General features: G+C 36.3%; 1 protein-coding gene across 1 annotated transcript in view; it reads left to right on the forward strand.

The window, feature by feature from the left end:
• The window catches only part of LOC132560618 (major facilitator superfamily domain-containing protein 6-like), a 29144-nt gene extending 19674 nt beyond the window's left edge, over window positions 1–9470 (forward strand). Inside the window, exons 3-8 of the mRNA XM_060225282.1 lie at window positions 2236–2343; window positions 5049–5210; window positions 7041–7262; window positions 8763–8786; window positions 9003–9043; window positions 9359–9470. Coding sequence (XP_060081265.1) covers window positions 2236–2343; window positions 5049–5210; window positions 7041–7262; window positions 8763–8786; window positions 9003–9043; window positions 9359–9469 — 668 coding nt within the window. The 3' untranslated portion in view covers window position 9470. The remainder of the gene's footprint in view (window positions 1–2235; window positions 2344–5048; window positions 5211–7040; window positions 7263–8762; window positions 8787–9002; window positions 9044–9358) is intronic.
• Window positions 9471–15311: the final 5841 nt, after the last annotated feature.

Below are 15311 nucleotides of genomic sequence, written 5' to 3' on the forward strand. Positions count from 1 at the left end.
ACACGTTCCAAGGCTATGTAGTTGTACTTCTTTCAGGAACTGATGTCATTGTTCATTTTAAGTTATTAGTAATAATAAGATATGCTAATTTTGTCGCGTTTTGTACATATCTTTTCATCTCATATGTTTTAATGTTGGTGATGATTCTGGCTTGGATTTCTTTTCAAACAAATTCCTGTAAGGACCTTTGTTCAAAGAAACTCGAAAGGGCCAACGGCATAAACTTATCGACACAGCAGGTATCTCTCTAAGACAAAGTCACAGACTGGTCGACACAACATGTTTCTATCTGTGGCAGCTACAACATGGGTTGACGCAGCAGGTATAACCAACGTCCTGACGTAGACACCCGGACTGGTCAGCACACCAGGTATCTTTCTTAGACACAGCAGGTATCGGTAAAAGACAGTGCCGGAGGCTGGCCTCCACAGGAGTTATAGGCCTGTGACAAAGTGCCAGACTGGCCTCCACAGGAGTTATAGGCCTCTGAAAAAGTGCCAGACTGGCCTCCACAGGAGTTATAACCTGTGACAAAGTGCCCGGAGACTGGTCTCCACAGGAGTTATAGGCCTGTGACAAAGTGCCAGACTGGCCTCCACAGGAGTTATAGGCCTGTGACAAAGTGACAGACTGGCCTCCACAGGCGTTTTAGGCCTGTGACAAAGTGCCAGACTGGCCTCCACAGGAGTTATAGGCCTGTGACAAAGTACCGGAGACTGGTCTCCACAGGAGTTATAGGCCTGTGACAAAGTGCCAAACTGGCCTCCACGGGAGTTATAGGCATGTGACAAAGTACCAGACTGGCCTCCACAGGAGTTAAAGGCCTGTGACAAAATACCAGACTGGCCTCCACAGGAGTTATAGGCCTGTGACAAAGTGCCAGACTGGCCTCCACAGGAGTTATAGGCCCGTGACAAAGTACCAGACTGGCCTCCACAGGAGTTATAGGCCTGTGACAAAGTACCAGACTGGCCTCCAACGGAGTTAAAGGCCTGTGACAAAATACCAGACTGGCCTCCACAGGAGTTATAGGCCTGTGACAAAGTGCTAGACTGGCCTCCACAGGAGTTATAGGCCCGTGACAAAGTACCAGACTGGCCTCCACAGGAGTTATAGGCCTGTGACAAAGTACCAGACTGGCCTCCAACGGAGTTAAAGGCCTGTGACAAAATACCAGACTGGCCTCCACAGGAGTTATAGGCCTGTGACAAAGTGCTAGACTGGCCTCCACAGGAGTTATAGGCCCGTGACAAAGTACCAGACTGGCATCCACAGTAGTTATAGGCCTGTGACAAAGTGCCAGACTGGCCTCCACAGGAGTTATAGGCCTGTGACAAAGTGACAGACTGGCCTCCACAGGAGTTATAGGCCTGTGACAAAGTACCAGACTGGCCTCCACAGGAGTTAAAGGCCTGTGACAAAATACCAGACTGGCCTCCACAGGAGTTATAGGCCTGTGACAAAGTGCTAGACTGGCCTCCACAGGAGTTATAGGCCCGTGACAAAGTACCAGACTGGCATCCACAGTAGTTATAGGCCTGTGACAAAGTGTCAGACTGGCCTCCACAGGAGTTATAGGCCTGTGACAAAGTGACAGACTGGCCTCCACAGGAGTTATAGGCCTGTGACAAAGTACCAGACTGGCATCCACAGTAGTTATAGGCCTGTGACAAAGTGCCAGACTGGCCTCCACAGGAGTTATAGGCCCGTGACAAAGTACCAGACTGGCCTCCACAGGAGTTATAGGCCTGTGACAAAGTGGCAGACTGGCCTTCACAGTAGTTATAGGCCTGTGACATAGTGCCAGAGTGGCCTCCACAGGAGTTATAGGCCCGTGACAAAGTGCCAGACTGGCCTCCACAGGAGTTAAAGGCCTGTGACAAATTGCCGGAGACTGGTCGATTATTATTTTGCCTTTCTTCACTAAGCCTGGACAATGCCAATGTTTGGGACAGGTCAATATCGGTTTAAGGCGTATCATCCGACTAATTCTATGGCATTATGCTAGAGTAAATTTACCTTACACAAAAAGTTGTCTATACAGTTGCAAAGAAATTATCTTACTTCTGAGATTTATTTACTTGGACTTGAAGTAGCAGTCGACATGTAACATGTCGAACACTAATCCGAATTCTCGCTGTAAGTCTTTCCCTGGAAATGTATGATATATCGTGCTGCCACAACGCAACGGGGAAAAAAAATCAGTATTAAGTAAAATTGTTTGTCTATTTTCAGGACACATACGGGTGATGTACGCAGGTTTACTAGGCAATGTTGTTCGGTTTATGTACATTTCATGGCTGAAAAGTCCTTGGTGGGTCTTACCTTTTGAGTTCGTCCAAGGTGAGTAATTTTTTTTTTTTTTTTTTTGTGATTAACTGAAAATTAGAAAATGGATGTTAAGTAAAAAAGTAAAACATGAATTAATCGTTGTTATACTTCTTTCTCTCGTATTTCATTTCGATTGTTTATTTTAACGATGATTAGACAGATATTTGTGAGAGGTGATGTCTTTTGTAATTTGTATTTCAGAGTAGGACAGATGGAGAAATTCAGTGTAGTTTTAGATGCTGAAGATTTCTAGATCACCAGGTCCTTCCAAATACATGGGAGGTGCTTCCTCTTTAGTGCAGTATTATATTTGGTTTTTAATGAACGCCCTCGTGTCAGGTATATTCGGTTATGGTAGAAATGATGTCATCTGGACTGGTTCACATGTAAGGACAATATACAAAGAAATAAAGTCACAATGGATATGCAGAGAAAAATAGGAATGAAAAATACAGTTATGTGTAGATCAGTCTTATCTTATAATACATAACTGTGGAATTATGATAACTGATGATAGGGGATACAGTCAAAGTGACCAAAATGGACTAATTATCTAAAGTGTCAGGGGGAGTAATTACGTGTACTGATAATAAAATATAGTCACGTGGTCTGGTATGAGCAATAGTGATATAGTTCTAAATAGTTTGGTATAAATAGAGTCTGATGAACTAGTTCTAGTTGTAAAGCCCACTGGGCTAGTATTAATGTATAGAAAAATAATCCAAGAACTAGTATTATTGTGTTTAAATATAGCTCAATGACTAGTATAAATGTATTGAAATAAATTCTATGACTAGTATTAATGTGTTAAAATATAGGTCATTGACTAATATTAATGTGTTAAAATGTAGGTCAAAGACTAGTATTAATGTGTTAAAATATAGGTCATTGACTAATATTAATGTGTTAAAATGTAGGTCAAAGACTAATATCAATGTGTTAAAATGTAGTCAAAGACTAGTATTAAAGTGTAAAAGTAATGCCACACTGCTTACATTGGCCAGACAGCGATGAAGTCATACGAACTTGTATTAGAGTCATTATGAATTTACTGTCACTAGTATTAGGGATAAAGAAAGTGTAATAGATCTAATATCGTGAGAAATGTTGTATGTGTAAGCAGTCCGTCAACATCAATTCTGCTCAAAAATGGATAATGAATATTTGAAACTCCGACTATCGTTATTTGAAGAAGACCATTCCTAAGAAGCCTCTACACTGAACCAATGTAAGGCTTCATTAAGAAGCACTGACTCTAGATCCATCACAAAGTAGCTGAATTCTTCTTACAGAATAGCAAGACTTGGATGGCAACTCTCGTAATTATCTCTAGTTTGGGAGTCGTTAACAGTCACACCCAGTTATTACTGTGACAGTCCTTGCTGATTGCGTGTTTCGGTAACTACAGCTGAAATTGATATTCGATTCTTTATAATTCCAACTTTGTTGTCAGTAAATTTGGTAATTGATTTCAAGTGGATTCTCGAAAATCCATATCTGTGGAATTTTACAAAGATAGATACAAAAAGGAGATCCATTTTGTAAATGTTCATTTTAAATAAGAACAGACAATGCTCCTGATCTTAAATGTTAATTTCAACTTGAAAAGGTTAGGAAAAAGCATTGCATTTCATATGAAAACGTGATATCTGTGAAAATTTAGATAACTTTGCTGGAGTGTTAAACGCCATAAAAGTGAAATCTATGATAGTCATTTTCGTGTCTGTTTGAAGTTGAAAGCGTTAAGAGCGAGAGAAGTGTTGATCATTAGATTTCTAAAACAAAACTGATATTGCAAATTTTCAATAGGTGTGAGTAGATTAATGATAGTGAGAATGCCATTAAGTGGAATCAGGAAGGGTCTGGATACACGAGCTGATTAGTGCTGTAAGGAACTCTGTGTAATGCACTCTGCATATTTTGTTGATTGTATTTATTTTCTTTATTAATTTATATTTTTAATCCATCTATTTCTTGTGGGTTTTTCCATACTGGAACAAAAACTACTCGAAAATAACGACATTTACTGTATCCAAAGTAGTTGAGGGGAAATACTGGACTAGTTGTGACTATAATCATTATTAGTACTATATTCATCTTTTGTTTCATTGACTATTTCACCTTTATTGTATATTGGTCTAAACACTGACTGCTTTGAGCGGTACATATATATAAGCGAATCTATGTCTATTGGAACATAGGATGTATGTTCTAGAGTCTTCCTCCTATAACTTAACTCATCAAGCTACCTATGATGTCAAAGACGATTGACTTACACAGTCAATCAAACAAACAAGAAAACATGAATGCTGTGGAATACTTACAGTATTAGGGAATATAGTAAACGCTTTCTTGATTGATCTTTTCCGGTGTGCAAGTATATTCCGAATTCAATAACAATAAAACATCTTATTTTGATAATTTCATAATTATTGTCGTCAGTACAATGCCCATGAAAACTGCTAACCCTTGTAATGCTGGTGACAAATTTATGTTGTTGTATACTTTGTTCTCATCTGAGAACAATAATTGGTGTTTACCACTATTTTAGATGTCGGTCGTCGTCGATAAAGCAGACAGAGAAAGCTTAGTCTTCCGGATCACCTGGTCCCATTCTCCATTTACATGAGTCGCCGTGTAAATCTTTGTTTTGCTTATATGGAATCAACTGATCTTTATCAATGGATTTAATAGAAAAGGTTGTATTTGCTTCACAGGATTGACACACGCGGCGGTATGGGCGGCGTGTTGTTCTTATATCACACAAGCCATACCCACGGGCTTGCGCTCCTCCGCTCAAGGTATACTTCAGGGGCTACATCACGGTCTCGGACGCGGATGTGGGGCGGTGTTCGGCGGCATAATGGTCTACAGCTATGGTGAGTAGGAATATGGTTTTGTTTGACAAGGCAAGTTTTCTTATCACCACTATCAATATCTTGATGTCTGACAGAACATTATGCCGGAATCTACACGACTAGACAACTTAATATATGACTTACACTTTTATCTCCGAAATTATATCGTTTGATGTTTTCCTTGAATATATTACGGGTAGACTTGCCAAACGCTATAATTGTATCAGTTCTCGATAATTCATTTAGTATCACGGAAAGTGTCCATTGAGTAGATTACCAAGGGTATTTTGATCATTAATGTAATGATTTGTCAGCAAACTGAATCAAACATGGAGATGATATCAAAATTTGTAGGCAAAACATCTGAAGATTAATCTCACATTCGCCAATGGCTTGGAAAGTTAAAATTAAAATTCCTGTTTCACAAATCTTATATGAATGGGGAAAATGTATAAACTATATCTATATAGTCTATATATATCCGGTATCTATATAGTATATTTCTCTATATAGTCTCTTTAAAGTCATAGGTCTAAATCTATATCTACTATGTTTAGTTTAGATATAAAGTCTTTATCTATATATAGTCTTTAATGTACATAGTCTATACCTATATATTCTGTAGCTATATAGTTTATATCTATTTAGCCTCTTGTCTATATCCATACTTCGATATACACACTACTTTTCATGTATTTGCGTGGGAGGACATGACATGTACATCTAAGTGACATTATGCCATCTCTCTTTATCACCGAGGAGTCGAGTCTACTTTTGTTTTTGCTATGAGAACCAGATCACTCTAGTTTCATAGACACAAATACAACAACGTGTTGTTTTCCCATGATTGATAAGTTCTATCGGCGTCAGCTTTCAAGTGTATTAATTAATTCCCAAACAACATATGACGAAAAAGGATACACATGTGGAAGACATTTAAAGAGAAAATCGGTTTGTTATTGATTGGCACAAGTTTTCAAGTCAAGTTGGTTTGCTGTTCTAGATGTCATAATCACACACTTAAAACACTTTTAGGACCTTGTGACCACACATTGCCTGGGTTATATGGACGCTTTGAAAATTAAATGGAAAAAGCTGGCACGGAGCCAGTGAACCAAACACGCAGTTAATTGAATTTAGATCTATTACAACCGATTTGATTGCCTTGTAGATGTTAGTTGTGCCTTTGAGATGTTCAGAGTGCCTAATTGATTTTTAGAGTTTACATGTGACTTTTAGGGTCGAATTTACGACAGAGCAGATGGAAACAGCTCGACGTTGTCGTCCGTTGAATGCGATTGTGACGGATGCTTATGTTGGTTGAAGACATAATTTGTAACGAGTATCCATTCTTACTTCCGAGGAATATAGCTCGCAAAATGACCCTCCATGCGGAGACCTAAACCACTGATATCAATATCAGTTCAAAACGTTCCACATATGGACTGAAAGTAGATCAGTAGTAATTGCACTACACACATTGCAATTAATGTCACGTGATTTTTTTGTATTATTTGATTATTGGGCGCCTAGCTAAGCTAATTCTAGTTGTCATAGTAACATTACAGAACGCTTATTCAGCGTCCATTACTGGCACAGGAACTCAATACACGTGATAAAACTCATGACTATGATGTTGCTTGTTGTAAATGCCCGCTTTACGAAAAACATTTCCGTCAGAAAGTTGGACAGTATTACACGGCTTAAAGCACCAATGAGACCAACAGTAATTATATTACTCAGCTTTTTGCAAAAACAAATGTTTTGGCATACCGTTACTTGTTCCTTAGTATAAATAAATGATAGCCAGAAAATATAATAGCTTTGCGATAATGAAATTGTTTGTTTCAGGAGCGGAAGTGACGTTCCGGGCGTACGGAGTTACATGTTTGATATTGCTGATTCTGTATATTGTGATGAACTTCTTCATCGTAGACCATGGCAAGTTTTCCTTCGGTAGTCGTGAAAAGCACGAAATTCTTGAGGAGGAGGACAATATGTGTCATCTGGCACCACATGGGGTCCCTTCCGGTATGGCTCGGGACCTCTCGAGTAACAAGCTCCGAGAAGAAGGTAAATCAGCCTATGATAAGATAGTATTATATTGATTACACAAATACCTATCCATACTTAAAGATTTGCATTGAAAAGTTGCTGTACATGAAACAGACAATTACGGTTGTCTTTAGGATATTCTTCACTGACGACTAATTTACTGTTAGGATTAGGGATAACCCTCACCCTATAAAAGCACAATTTGAACAACAGTATGGGAACGTAAGTTCAATTACAGACTGAGAGGTGATATAGTCAGGAAAAAATAGTCACATCATCACGAGCATGCACGCCAAAGTTGAAGTGCGGTAATGTCATTTACAGGGCTTCCTAATGAGACCAGTAGGAACGAAGGAACCCGCTATTATATGACTCGATCAAATCAATATTTCAGAAAATCGTGTCAGCACAATTCAGCAAGTCTGATAACTTCGTTAATGAGGCTGTGGTCTATCCTTCAATTTTAGAAAAAAAATTAGGAAGGAAAAGACGTTTTATTATTCCGAGTAAGGTGTAGTTTAATTTAGCTCGACATGATCATATAAAAGGTGATTTAAAACAAAATTCATATAAATTTGCTGAAATATCAGCACATAAGAAACGAGTCTATAATTAGCTTTCATCGTCATGACACAAATTCAAACGATCCTTGAAAATCTTTAATGAAGTTAAAACGAATTGAAGTTCTCTTGCAGTCACAAACTATGGGTTTCTGATCTCTAATGTCAAAGTGTTAGGTTTACTCTCGAGGCTAGTAACTCCTGACTAAATTAATTAAAATATGTTAAATCACTTGTCAAATATGAGGACATTTGACAGCATTTATCAATGTTCTGTTGAAAATTCCTGTACAAGGAAGAGGTTTTTAAGACTATGTCCGCGACACATGACATTACCAGCTTGGACGACATAGGAAAATTTAGATATACACATGTAGTTTTTTTTAAGATTTTTAGATATTTAAGAACACCATTATATCTTCATAATGTTTCATTCTTGACAAATAAACAAATTTTGTTTTCAATAACCACAACGAAAAGGCTACCATAGACATTGTCATTGCATTGATATTTAGTTTGTGGGAAAAATTAACCTTTAACAGATGTGTTATTACAATGTGTGCATTGTAATAACACATGGCACATGTTTGTTTTTTTTTTACCGAAATGCGGAACCTTCAGCATTCAGAATTGGATATTTGCAATATAGTCCTTTCGGATAAGGTTTCGTTCAAGATAGGGTTAACTTGATAATTAAAACACATTTTTCGAAGTAATTTAAAGAATAATCCTTATTTAAAAACTGGATGATAACATATTTCTATTTTCAATGTCAAATGACTGTTTATGATGAATACAACAACTTGCAGACATTATGTAACTAAAATAAATCCTTGAGTGTCTAACTCCTCTTCTATGGCTGTGCACAGCTCTTAGCGACGTATATATAACAGATGAGAGACTATTGCATTTTTGAAATTTAGTGTTTGACTCCAATCCTGTCTTTTTTCTGTCCTAGGTATGACTAACTATGGAGCCACAAGTAAGTTATCTGATAAGTTGTTTTAAGTATATTTTTGAATGATGTCAATAACATTTTCTTATATTTTTGACGAGGGTCTTATATACAGATACAATATTCAGTAGACATCTTAATCTGCAAATGTGATGAAAGTGACGATAAGTGAAGGTGAAGCTGCCTTTGTTACTGTAATATCTAGTACAAATGATCTATCTATTTACATATGTTTTGTTACAGGTTACGTTCCAAACGGACCCGGCGATGACTTTTACCCGGATGTAAGTATAATGGTCCGGTAAAGGACATCAGGTGTGCTACTTCTTTCTCCAAAATACATTCTTGTGTGTTTAATCCCCCTGCTGTAGTAGTACACAGCATTTACAAATGACGTAAATATGATAGAAGATTAAAGGTCAGTGAACTTTTTAAGATCTAAAGTTATTTTGTTAGTTATTGTGAATCGTTGTGTTTCATCAGTATAAATTGTCTTGTGATGTGAACATTTCGTTACAAGAACACCTTTCCGAATACAGCTGCACTCAGTTCCTATGAAGCCAATCAACATTACTGTACTTATTAATTTACTTTTTCAGAACTTTGACAATGACACACAGAGGATAACGATGAATGAACCACCGGCTATGGCGACACAGATCTACCAGCAGCAGCCCTATAATACCTTCGACCAAAGATATGGTCCATAGATTGAACATACTAAGATAAAAAGTAAAGAGCAATTTTCTATCAATAATTAAAAAAAAACAAAACCAAAAGTTAAAAGATAAGAAAGAAAAACTTTCTATCAAAGATATGTAACAGAAAACCAACATCTCGGAGCAAGAATTCTTTATCAAAGCTACTGAAAACATACAATACTACCTGTATTGAGAAAACCTATAAAAGATAAAACTGACTATACATATACAAATTAAAAGATCCATATCTTAAGCACGGTGCTGTTTGGTAAAACATACGTATTGTTTATACTGACAATATAACTAAACTTTATTTATTTTACAATTGCGAAAACAAATATTTACAACCAATACAGCTAATAGTACCGGATGGAAGCAGGCGAGGGGTCTGACTATGGAAGGAAATCGGAGCTCCCAGGGGAAACCCACGTGGTCTGGCAGGTGACCTCTTATCTTTTCACATCCATTTCGGGAATCGAACCCCGGGCGGCTATGTGAATGGTGAGCGTGTTACCTATGTGTCAGCTAGCCACCCATTGGTCTATAGATAGAAGAATAATACTTTTGACAACAATACTGACCATTTCCTAAACTCTAAATCATATGAGTCCAACTACACTGATTCCAATAACAAAGGATAAATGATCTTAACTCAAACTGGCCTGACATCGGTCGTGAAATATCACCTAACAACACTGATCATAAATCCTTTCTTTCTTATGATGTAGCTTTTAACATGCCCTGCATAGGTCACACGATATCATATAAACTCCATTTAACAACACAGAGGTGGTCTTGTAGCTTTTCTGTAAATAAGAGATGGTCGTAGATGGTTGCAAATTCACTGCCACATACCGCTGCATCTAAGAACATAATTTTGATAAAAATATTTCCCTTTTAGTGATGTACACCAAAAGTTGACTTGGACAAGTCAATGACTATGAAACAATCATTCAGTTATTACTAGTTTGTTATATAGATATACACGTCTCAGTTCATGAAGGGATCACTTCGTATTACAAATTTAATATGCACTTCATCACACAAAATATATCGTTATCGTTATCTTGGATGTTTAATCAAGCTTTCAAAATAAAGGGAGATAACTAGGTGGATACATATTTGATTATCATTTTGTTCCATCTTTACAATTTGACTACTTTCTTCAAAAATAACTAAATTCATAATGTCATGCGTTGAATATATCCCGAATAATTAGATGTTTATAAATCATTTTGTCAAAATGAAAATGTATTCTGACAATTTCCTCAAGGCATTTGCTAATTTGTAATGTTCATATGCTTTGAAAATGAAACGTTTCATTGCACGTTCCTGATCTTATCATTATTTCATTGCTTTGAAAGTCATTATTTGTTAATGCTGTGACACAAATTCATATCAGTGTCATACTGAGTTTTATTGAGGTCATTAATGTAAAACTAATAACTTCAGTTAAAGTATTATTGTTACAATCATTCATTAAGATGCGAGATTTCATATGTTTGTTCGCTGAGTATAATATTTAGATTACAAAATGGAACAAAGAATCTGATTGGTCATCAATAAATCAGGTTCTTTGTCTTTGTTCCAACGTGTATAGGTATATTATATGTCATTGTGTTTAATATATGATAATGAAACTTTTTTTTTCCAAATTGCATATCATGCTGTCTAAGGTAGTAATTAAAGGACAAATGATTAAGTTGGTATAATATGATATTCCATCGTTGGTGTGACGATTTTGGCAATGGTACAAAGACACAAATTAATTTGTTTCATGAACAAATGTACGTGTCAGTCGAAAAGTGACTGTTCTTGTTAGCATTATGTAGTGTTGTTATATAGCAGGTCTGTATATACTAAACAGATGAGTTATAGCCCTTTATAGATGATGAATTATGACGGGGTTGTGTCCCTTTACATGTTTGTGTGTAGTTGTCGAGTCGGTATGTACAGATAGAAATGTAATGAATGTGATATCGTTTTCATAAGACAATGCAAAAATCCAATAAGGTATACTTAGCATAGAATAGATTGATGATGCAATATGATTATGTTGTGTTAAATATGTTTACGTCATCCAGTTCTGTATAACATGTAGCTGGATACTGCACGAAGGATTAGCTGTGTATAATGTATATAATATCGTTATGTTCACGTTACGACATGTACAGCATGTCACAGTGTATGTAAATTAGTGTAAGTTTAATAAGGAACTGTGTATCATTCCAGTGATACTGGTGGCAAAAACACATGGTTGATTTTGTGCCATATTTTAGTTAAAAATAACAACAGCAATCAATTGTGTATATTAATTTCTAGGTAACCGTATTTTAATGTAATATATTGTATTACTGAAAAAAAAATGACGTCGATCCGAGGTCAACATTCACTTATCAGAATGCCATAATATACTTGTTTAAATATTTGTTAAATTCATTAGATGGATGATGACTCCACACATTAGCAAACCTTTTGAATATGTGTTTTTTTCCACTAGTGAATGTGTTCTGCTATCCTTTGCCTGTAACGCTCCATTATGATCGCTGTAGTGAAAGTGCCCAACGATTTACTGTGTGCACAACTTCTTAGAAATGTAGTTTTGATGACTAGATGGTACTCTCCTTTACAGTAAGTAGAAAAGGCACGTTGTTTCGTGCAGCGACACGCTCACAAACAAAATACTTACCGGGGTCATATGTTTTAACCACAGAAACATTTTCATACCCATCATGAAATTGTGTTTAAAATTTTGATACGAAGGCGTAATATGTCTGCACAGAAATCTGTATGTGTATCATGCTTGTAAGAGATAACTCAAGTAGCGGTATTGATTTCATATCTCTCAAGATTTTTACTCTAATGTTTACGTTGTGGTATATACCAAGAGGACAGACTTCCTCTACATCTTCCGTATGTACTTGTTCTACTAAGAATACGTTGCTATTTAGTCGTTGAACTTTTATCGTGATAAAACATTACTTGCTGTTTTATTTTTAAAAAATAGTGTTGACATCACTTAATGCAATTAGTAGTTATAAAATGAAAATAAATTGCAACCTAGAATCGTTTATAGTGTTTTGTTATTTTCAATTTATGTAATAATTGTGTATGAACGCCCGATCAGGTAAACCACATATAGACACAGATCTGGTACCTAGAAGATCTTTAGCGGTCAATAAATATCTTGCTATTTAAAGGCAAAAACGTCATCAATATATCTAATTTAGGAATTGTTTTTTTTTATTTTAGCAATCCTAATACTTAGAACGTCCTATTGTTATCTACACAGACTTGCTGGTTTATATTTAGCTACAATGGACATTAACAAGTACGTTCACAACGAAAACTTCCATCCCCGGAAGCAAGCTAACGATATTTCATCAATGGTGTTTCAAATCAAAACATCATGCTTTTTATATGTAAATATTTGACTAAACGATATCCGGACTCGCTTCATATATTTTTATTTTATTTTTCGATCGTCCAATCCTGTCCTCGATATGCTTTACGTCTGTCACTCTCACGTACCCCCTGTTACTGTTGTGTCAGCAGTTTATTAGATCTAGTTTATTTCGTTGTTTTACACAGTTAATTGTTGTCCCATTCTTCGGGGATATACTCACGTGTACCAATTTATGACATTTTTTTTTTAATCATTAACTTTGAAATTTAAAATTTTAACAAGATACTTTCTTCAAAGATAAGGAAATCAATACCCAGATTTGTTTCCTCGTGGAGATATGTTAGTTTCTGTTTCATATTTCATACAGGAAAGAACCACAATGCAGATGTTGGCTCAACCATGTACATAGCAAATCCTACCCTGCTGTTAGTAGAACATTAACTATGAGTTAATTACTCTATGTAAATAAACGACACAAGTAAATCTGATAATTTGCCTTATTATACTATGTTTCATTGATGTTGACGGTAAGTAACTATTACAATGTTTACATTTGAGGGCAAACATGGGATAAACACATAGTGGTTTTTTTTTATCTAATTGATATTGCCGTCGTATTTGATGAAAAAAATCTATTTCCAAAGCACTGATATGATGAATCGTCTCATATGATTTGTCAATGTATTTTTAAGTATACGACTGATACGCAATCACGCCAATGGCGACCAGCAGCACAAAAGATAGGAACCAGTCAAGGAGACCACCAAAGGGCTGTAAAAGAAACGATATATTAGCAATGTAAATTATATGATTCAATAGACAGGATCAAGCCTCGCGGACCATCACTAGACTGTAAAATTCTGTTCCAGGAGACAAGAACCAACCACGCGGACCACCACTAGACTGTAAATATGATGTTTCAATAGACAGGATCAAGCCTCGCGGACCACCACTAGACTGTAAATATGATCTTTCAAAAAACAGGGACCAACCTTGTGGACCATCACTCGGAAATAAATATTTCAATAGACAGGAACAGAACTTTTAAACACGCTGCTTCATTCGCACAATACATTCAAATGAGGTAGCTAACAATTTACAATATATATCAGTTAAACACACGGCCTCACTCACGCAATACAATCAAGGGAGGTAACTCACAATTAACAATGTATATTAGTTAAACACATCCTCATTCATCTCCTTACACAAAGACACGGATATGTAATTCATCTTCAACATTTTCGATACTCCAGGGGTTATCATCACTCTTTGCACCCCTGGAATATATCAGGGCAAGATTGAAGGTTCTATGTGCGACACCTTGTGGACGAGACGAAAAGACTAGTTTGATCCCTGACGTACGAATCTCGAGGTCGCATAACTGTAGATTGTAATGGCTTTGAAGTTAGGTGTCGCTCCTTTCTAATCTTTACAAGGAGCGTATCAGCATGTGATTGGTCAGGTTTTTTTTTATTTTCTCCTGGAACCAATCAAATTATTCGCTTGTGCATTCAACATGTTCCAGGGGTGCAGAGAGCGAAAGTGATTATAACCCCTGAGATATACATCTACACTATCATTAATGATAATATTTGTACTATACTGTACATGAAATAGGAACAGTAAGAGGTAGATTGAAAAACACATGTTGCTACCAATTATTCTAACAATGCTAATGTTCTAATATCTCTAGCAGATTACAGAACAAAATAACATGCATCATTTTTGAAAATTCAATGATAACACTCAAGAAGATATGTTTCAATATGATGCGTTATGAGCTGACGACACAAAACGCAACCTCCCTACATCCATGGAACGCTGGAATTAGTAGCAGATTCAGATTTCCATGGAAATACCTTCCGTGTTTTGCTACTGACACCAGCACGGTCCTCTGTATGAGGATATCTAATCAATAGTGTAGTTATCAACCAGTGTCGTGTTCGGGGTTTGGGAGCATGGAATTAATTTGTGTTGACACAGAAGATTGAACAAATAGTCATTTCTACTTCAGTAATGTAATATCAAGGTGATTTTTTTTATCAAACCATTATTATGAATGAACAATGAATTTTGAATTTAAAAAAAATCAGTAAACATCAATGTTATCTTTATTCTAATCTTCACTCAGAACACAGCCAGTTATTGTCTTTAAGTAGACAAAAAACTGTCAAACACGGTAACCGATACACAATGAACAGCCTTGACTAGATACATTGATACAAGTCAGTAACGTTTCACCTGAGACAAGTCAGTACTATTGTGCTATAAAACTTATCGCTTATTTGATATATATCATCCGGTAGTACATACACGGGATGTTTCAACCCCTCCTCATCCATCCTTAAAAAAAACAATAATTAATTCATTTCTCAATTGAATAATTCAAAGAAATAAAAAGTTCATATTTACCTGGTATTTGACCAGCAACGCCCCCAAACA

Source organism: Ylistrum balloti, unplaced genomic scaffold, assembly GCF_031769215.1.
Source record: "Ylistrum balloti isolate Yb309-2 unplaced genomic scaffold, AGI_CSIRO_Ybal_v1 Utg371086, whole genome shotgun sequence".
NCBI classification, from domain to species: Eukaryota; Metazoa; Mollusca; class Bivalvia; order Pectinida; family Pectinidae; genus Ylistrum; species Ylistrum balloti.